The sequence below is a fragment of the Aquarana catesbeiana genome, linkage group LG08, assembly GCF_042186555.1.
Source record: "Aquarana catesbeiana isolate 2022-GZ linkage group LG08, ASM4218655v1, whole genome shotgun sequence".
NCBI lineage: Eukaryota > Metazoa > Chordata > Amphibia > Anura > Ranidae > Aquarana > Aquarana catesbeiana.
Window position 1 is genome coordinate 49,876,345 of NC_133331.1, and position 7,674 is coordinate 49,884,018.

At 36.0% G+C, this 7,674-nt stretch overlaps 1 protein-coding gene across 2 annotated transcripts in view; it reads left to right on the forward strand.

Moving 5' to 3' along the window:
* Positions 1–7,446, forward strand: part of LOC141105743 (pancreatic lipase-related protein 2-like) — an 88,508-nt gene extending 81,062 nt beyond the window's left edge. Inside the window, exons 10-13 of one of the 2 annotated variants that reach the window (XM_073595823.1) lie at positions 1,198–1,324; positions 2,922–3,033; positions 3,793–3,954; positions 7,128–7,446. In XM_073595823.1, the coding sequence (XP_073451924.1) occupies positions 1,198–1,324; positions 2,922–3,033; positions 3,793–3,954; positions 7,128–7,191 (465 nt within the window). In that variant the 3' untranslated portion in view covers positions 7,192–7,446. The remainder of the gene's footprint in view (positions 1–1,197; positions 1,325–2,921; positions 3,034–3,792; positions 3,955–7,127) is intronic. The other variant, XM_073595824.1, reaches the window with a different exon arrangement.
* Positions 7,447–7,674: the final 228 nt, after the last annotated feature.

Sequence of the window (7,674 nt, forward strand, 5' to 3'; positions counted from 1 at the left end):
GCACTGAGGAGGGGAATGGGGGGGGGGGTTATTGGGGAATGCACTATGAAGGGTTTTTATTGTTGGCATCATGTAATGTGGAGACGAGAAGAAATCTCAATATTTGTACTATGTTTTGATACAGAAAAAATTAATAAAGAAATAATTTTAAAAAAAAAAGAAAAAAATGTAGACGTATGCAGCTGCATACAGACAATGGCATTAGCTACAGAACAGGCTTGCCTACCATGTACAGGCAAGATTCTTTGGTCAATTCAGGGTTATAGATGTATCATTTTAAAAGAGTATGAAAACATATATAAGTGTATATTAAAATATTTTTTACAGCTGCAAAAAAAAAAAAAATCAAAGTAATGGACGATAGTCATACAAATGATCAAATAAAGCATACCTAAACAGTATAGTAACATCCCTGTTTACCCCATTGGGTTCTAACTGTAAACAGGGGCTAACTAATATAATGACAACATTATCATGGACAATTCAAGAAATTAGAAAAGAGAGAGCTGTGAAACCTTGATATTACTCCTGGAATAATACTGAAATACGGTTTAAGAACTGTAGCAAATGTTTTTGGGTGAGGTAGAAGCTCTAGGATGACTAGTCCATATTTGCCATAGTTTCTCAAACTTGACCGGGTTGAAATTTTTATATTCTAACATTAACTCATATTGAGCTTGTGTATTCAACCGTATAACAACATCAGATAAATTCGGTGCTTCGTTGGATTTCCATAGTTTTGTTATAGTCATCCTTGCTGCTATTAATACATTTCCTACTACTGTTCTATACTCTAAAGAGTAAAGATCCAGATTTATTCCTAAAAGGGCCATTGCGGGAGTAAGGAAAAGTAAATTACCAGTGAGGTTAGCAATAAATGTTGAAAATGATTTCCAGAAACTACTAAGATTTTTGCAATTTCATAAAATATGATATAGGGAACCAGTTTGTTCATTGCATTAACCCCCCTTTTTTTTTTAAACGTATACTGTTAGACAGGTCAGTTTGGTTGGTCGCAGGCTGGTCAGTAACTAGAGCTTGGAATTTTCCTTGGCCTTTTGTGAGATGTAAAAACAAGTAGAGGGAAACTATGTACATTTAGGCTATGAATACATCCCATTAGACATGGAAGGATTGGTGATGACAGTAACCACTTTTGTTGCAATATTTATACCAATCTCTCCTCTCTCCCCGCAGGGTGTCGGCTTCCCGTGTCCCAAGAATGGGTGCCCAATGATGGGACACTTTGCAGCAAATTATTCTGGAATCAAGTTCTTTACTCAGAAATTTTACTTGAACACCGGAGATGACAAAATCTTTTCACGTAAGTTTCAGATGGATTAGCACTGCTCTTACCAGCCCTCATAGTTCACTATTACAGTCCCTCTCCTTTACATGAATTATTGTCTAGCCTGAAAATTGTGTAGGTCTCATATAGACGTTTCTAGGAGGGGGCAGAATACCGTTGACTGCAATGACCTAAAAGCAAAAGTGGATTTTTCCCATCCTAAAGTGAAAATCATTTTTTTAATGACTAACCTATCCATGTCATCTATGTAAGTCATATAAAACTTTTACCTTAATTAACTGTAAGTCAGTATGTGAGCAACTTGGAAGGGAGGAGAGATGAGATATAATAGGTTTTATTGTAAAATAAACATTAGAGTGTCTTATTTGAGAGACAATAGCCACAAATATTACACAATGACTGGACAGTATTTAAGCAGCTTGATTAGGGCTATTTGAGCCCTTTGTGTTATGGGGAGGTGACAATGCTCTGATCAAATGTGGATTTTTCCCATCCTAAAGTGAAAATATATTTTTTTAATGACTACTCTCTACATGTCATCTATGCAAGTCGTATAAGACTTTTACCTAAATTAACTGTAAGTCAGTATGTAAGCAACTTGGAAGGAAGGAGAGATGAGATGAGATAGGCTTTATCTTAAAATAAACATTATCAAGAAACTGTGGTAAATCCCAAATATAATGCAAACTCTGACCTGAAAGAACTAAAATTTAATGAATGAAAGGGATGGGCCAGGGACGGTGTGGCTGGGGAGAAAAGGGCAAGATAATGCTGGATGTCCTCCAGCCAGGAAATTAGGTGAATTTATTGGCTTTCCATCAGCTGTTGAGCACAAAATTTTGCACACAACTTTTTATTCATTTTCCACATTTGAGTTAGCAAATAATTGGAATTGGGCAATGTAATTATTTTGTTATCAATTTCCATCACAGTTTAGATTACATGTTTACACACAACTACACGATAAATGAAATGGTGTGTAGCAGATTGTTGTGGATCAAATTAAAATGAATGATAATGTCAAACTTTCAGAAATCATTCCATGTAGTAGTGCATTGTTTTTGGAGATGGCTGTATTGTAGGCCAAAACGCTATGTAGGCAGGAATTCTGGGAAGACCCATGCACCTTCTACTGCTGCCATGATGATTTCTTTTTTTTTTTGCCATTTAATAAAAATCACATTTAGATGCTTCAATGGAATGATTTTTAATAATATGATATATTAGTTTCTTAATGAGCCGCACATTTCCTTTTAGCTGATAACATCACATTGGGGGGTGTTTATAAAAAGAAATGTTTGTCCATTTAAATATATATATATATTGTTCTGTGTGAATGGGGAATATATTTAATGTTCTCAGGTTATATTCTTTGCAATTCAAATGTGTGATTGTGGAAAATACTGAGAAATGGCCACTAGATGGCACTGAGGAGCATACTTATGTTCAGCGCCATCTTGTGGCCATAATGCAATATTTTCCACATTCACGCAGTTGAACTGCAGAAAAAATAGTTTGATTTTGCCCCATTTGCACAGAACACATTTAAATGCAGTTTGAATTGAAGAATAGCTATGCATTTTTTTTTAAATATCATATAATATTTCTGCAGGTTGGCGATACAAGGTCACTGTCCAAGTTAAAGGTGATATTATTTTGCGTGGATCCTTCTCTGTGTCCTTAGAAGGATCTCATGGAAAGACTCAGGAGTACAAAATACATAGGTGAGCAATATTCATCAAAGACCAAACAATTTTGGTCATTCCTGTATGCCCTAAATGTAATTGGTTTAGAACCACTTTAAGCTTAAAACCAAAAATGTAATATATTGCAGCTTACCAATCATTAGTTGTGTTGGCTGCATTCGTTTTCTTTTCTTTGGCTTTTTCTCACAGTTTTCATCTGGTGATCTGGCCAGTAACACACCTCCTGTACTAGAGTGCCTCCACTCTGGATGAAGGAGCACAGGAGTCCCAGCAGACAGCAGCATTGTCAGTCTGAGGGGAGTGCAGGGTAATGTTAAATGTACCACTAGATTTAAAAATAATAACAAATTGAACCCAAACTCCAGCTAACATTTTCTAATCAGTTACAGCAAACAGATTTTTTTCCTCTTGGGATAAAGGTTTTACATGAATAAATAAAAGCTGATCACTTTAATCGCCCCTGCCAGTGGTAAATGGTTTGTCCAATCCATGTAAACTAATACATTCTGCTGGAGAGCTTGTGCTTCTAAAAAAAACATCAGACTTACTGGCCAGATCACCAGGTGAAAGTAAAAAAGAAAAGTAATGCAGCCATTGTATCTAAGAATTCGTAAGCTTCAATATAAGAAATGTTTGCTTTTGGGTTTAATACTGCTTTAAAAAAAAATTATATATCTATTTTTTATTACTGAAAACCCTGTGCATTTTACTTGTTGTAATTTTTAATTTTATTGCATTTTAATTAATTTAATCAATTAATGTATTTTAATTTTACAGTGGTAATATCATACCGGACAAGACATACACAGCTTTTATTGATGCCAACATAGATGTTGTAAGTGTCAATAAGGTGACATTTGTTTGGCACGGAGACCTCCTGAAGATTAGGCGCGTAGGAGCTTCCACAGTGACAGTGCAGTCTGGGAAGGATGGAGTGATGTGAGTATTTCCCTTATAGTGTTAATTTAGAAATGTCCCCAAACTAACTCAGCCCTAGCTGTTAGATATGTGCAATTTATTTAGTTCCAAATTCGTTTTTTAACGAATTTAGACAAATTTGAACATTCGGAAATTCTAAATTTCAGAAATTCAAAACTTCGTAAATTCGTAAATTCAGAAATTCGAAAATAAGAACGAAAATCTGAGAATTCAAAAACCCGAAAATTTGAAAATCTGAAATAATAACTAACTAATAATAACTTAACTACTACTAACTATTAAATTATAGGTATTGGAATTTCCTTTCAAATTTGGCTGTTAGTGATTTAATGAATACGAATTTATCCAAAGTTATGAATTATCCGTAATAACGAATGCCGTATCTAAACGATTGGAACGCAACGTATATAAATAAATAATAATAAATAACAATAATAATAAAAATGTCTTATTATTATTTATTATTATTTTGTTCCATTCCATTTGTTTAGATGCGGCATTCTTTATTTCTGATAATTCGTAACTTCAGATAAAATTGTATTCATTACGTTCACTAGCAGCCAAATTTGAAAGAAAATTCCAATACCTATAATTTAATAGTTAGTTATTATTAGTTAGCTAGCTAGGTATTTCAAATTTTTGGATTTTCGAATTTTCGGATATCTGAATTTTCGAATTTGTGGATTTTCAAATTTCCGAATTGTCGAATTTTTCTAATTTTTAAATTCCGAATTTTTGAATTTTTCCAAATTTTTGATTTTACGAATTCCGAATTTTCAAAATTACAAATTTACGAATTCCGAATTTTCGAGTTCATGGAATTACAAATTTACAAATTTCCGGGATTTTCGAATTTACCAATTTCCAAAAAAAACAAAAACGAATGAAACTAAAACTAACGGCCATGCACATGTCTACAAGTCATGTCACACTGAAAATTGCTTAAATGTTTGTTGTACAGGGCTTGTATGTTTATATTTTTCAATATGTCATCAGTACACTGACAAGAAGTTTCAAAGTACAAAACTCTTCTGTTGCATTCAGAGCAATAACAAAAACTGACAGAGCTGAAACTCTGTAATCCTATTCATAGGAGGTTTAATCTCTTACCGGGGCCCCGCTAAAAGCCTCAGCATGTCATCACTAAATAACAGTCAAAAGACCCAAAACGCTATGTGTGGTGGAAAACTTATGCCGCGTACGCACGATCGGACATTCCGACAACAAAATCCATGTTTTTTTCTCCTGACGGATGTTGGCTCAAACTTGTCTTGCATACACACGGTCACACAAAATTTGTTGGGAATTCCGATCGCCAAGAACGACATACAACACGTACGACAAGCCAAGAAAAATGAAGTTCAATAGCCAGTGCGGCTCTTCTGCTTGATTCCGAGCATGCGTGGAACTTTGTGCGTCGGAATTGTGTACACATGATTGGAATTTACGAGAACGGATTTTGTTGTCGGAAAATTTGAGATCCAGATCTCAAATATTGTTTGTCGGAAATTCCGGCTGAAAATGTCCGATGGAGCCTACACACGGTCGGAATTTCCGACAACAAGCTCCCATCGAACATTTCCCATTGGAAAATCCGACCGCGTGTACGCGGCATAACACTGCACATCACCCTGAACACACCATCCTCACCGTGAAACATGGTGGTGGCAGCGTCATGTTATAGGGATTCTTTTCTTCAGCAGGGACAGGGAAGCTGGTCAGAGTTGATGGGAAGATGGACAGAGAAAAATACAGGGCAATCTTAGAAGAAAACCTGTTAGAGTCTACAAAAGACTTGAGTCAGGGGCCGATATTCACTTTCCAGCAGGACAACGACCCTAAACATACAGCCAGAGCTACAATGGAATGATTTAGATCAAAGCATATTCATGTGTTAGAATGGCCCAGTCAAAGTCCAGACCTAAATCCAATTGAGAATCTGTGGCAAGACTTAAAAAATGCTGTTCACAGACGCTCTCCATCCAATCTGACAGAGCTTGAGATATTTTACAAAGAAGAATGGGCCAAAATGTCACTCTAGATGTGCAAAGCTGGTAGAGACATCCCCAAAAAGACTTGCAGCTGTAATTGCAGTAAAAGGTGGTTCTACAAAGTATTGACTCAGGGGGGCTGAATACAAATGCACACCACACTTTTCACATATTTATTTGTAAAATAAATTGAAAACCATTTATCATTTTTCTCCCACTTCACAATTATGTGCCACTTTGTGTTGGTCTATTACATAAAATCCCAATAAAATACATTTACGTTTTTGGTTGTAACATGACAAAATGTGGAAAAATTCAAGGGGTATGAATATTTTTTCAGGGCACTGTAGTACCATCTATCCAGCAATTTTTTGGTGCGGATGGATTCTCTTTATGATTGTATGTTACCTTCAGCATCTCAGTTTTACTCCAAGCATGTTCAGTTATTAGAACATTCTTCAAACTTTTATATCTACGTTGTAAGGATGAGCCGAATACCCCCCGGTTTGGTTTGCACCAGAACTTGCGAACAGACCGAACGTTAGAACCCGGGACTCAAACGTTCTAAATCAAAAGTGCTCATTTTAAAGGCTAATTTGCATGGTATTGTCCTAAAAAGTGTTGGGGGACCCGGGTCCTGTCCCAGGGGACATGTATCAATGCACGGGAAACATGCGCCCCTTTACAGGCATACTATAGACACCCCCAGGTATGAAATTTAAAGGGATATTACACTTTTATTGTTTGACTTAAGCATTATTAAAATCACTGCTCCTGAAAAAACGGCCGTTTTTTTTAAAACTTTTTTTTGCATTGATCCATGTCCCCTGGGGCAGGACTCGGGTCCCCAAACACTTTTTATGACAATACCATGCATATAAGCCTTTAAAAATTAACACTTTTGATTTCTCCCATAGACTTTTAAAGGGTGTTCCACGGTATTCGAATTTGCCGCGAACACCCCAAATTGTTCGCTGTTCGGCGAACAGGCGAACAGCTGATGTTCGAGTCGAACATGAGTTCGACTCGAACTCGGAGCTCATTCCTACTACATTGGCTATTTTTTATAAATACCCTACCATAAGCCATATTACAGGTTTGTAGACTTCATAATATTAAAGAATAAGAATATCATTAATATGAATATAAGAATGTCACTAATGTCCTTTTCTTTATTTTTAGATATACATTTAAGGACAATGCCAAAGTGGCGGCTGAAGTCCCCCAGGTTCTCACTCTGATCTAACTGCTGAGATCGTCCAAAGATGGAACTTTTCTACCTGTTTACCTACAAATGACTGAACAACCAGTAAATAAAGTTCATCTTTGTTTTGAGAAGTGTTATTTCAAGAGCAGAAAGTTTCTGGAGATGTGTTGTGTATCAATGGGATCAATGATATCAATTATGTGACCCCCAATGTCCTTTTTTTTTCAAAGTCTTTAGGTGATGATTAGTGAATGTGGTCAACTAAATAAAATAAAAAAACTCTTTGCAACTAACTAGTCTTTGGATTTGAAAGTATGTTAATTATTTCAGGCTTATTTCATTTATTTTCATTTGGTGATCCTTCAATGACAGGAAGTGAAAAAAAAATCTCCCCAACATGGCACAGAGAGTAATCCACCACCGCACCCCTATTAATAAATTAATTTTTGTTGGCCTGGATGTGGTGCCGTTGTATGGTGGCAAAATGTGCTCCTTCCCACTGGTCTGGGCAGAAGTGGAGGG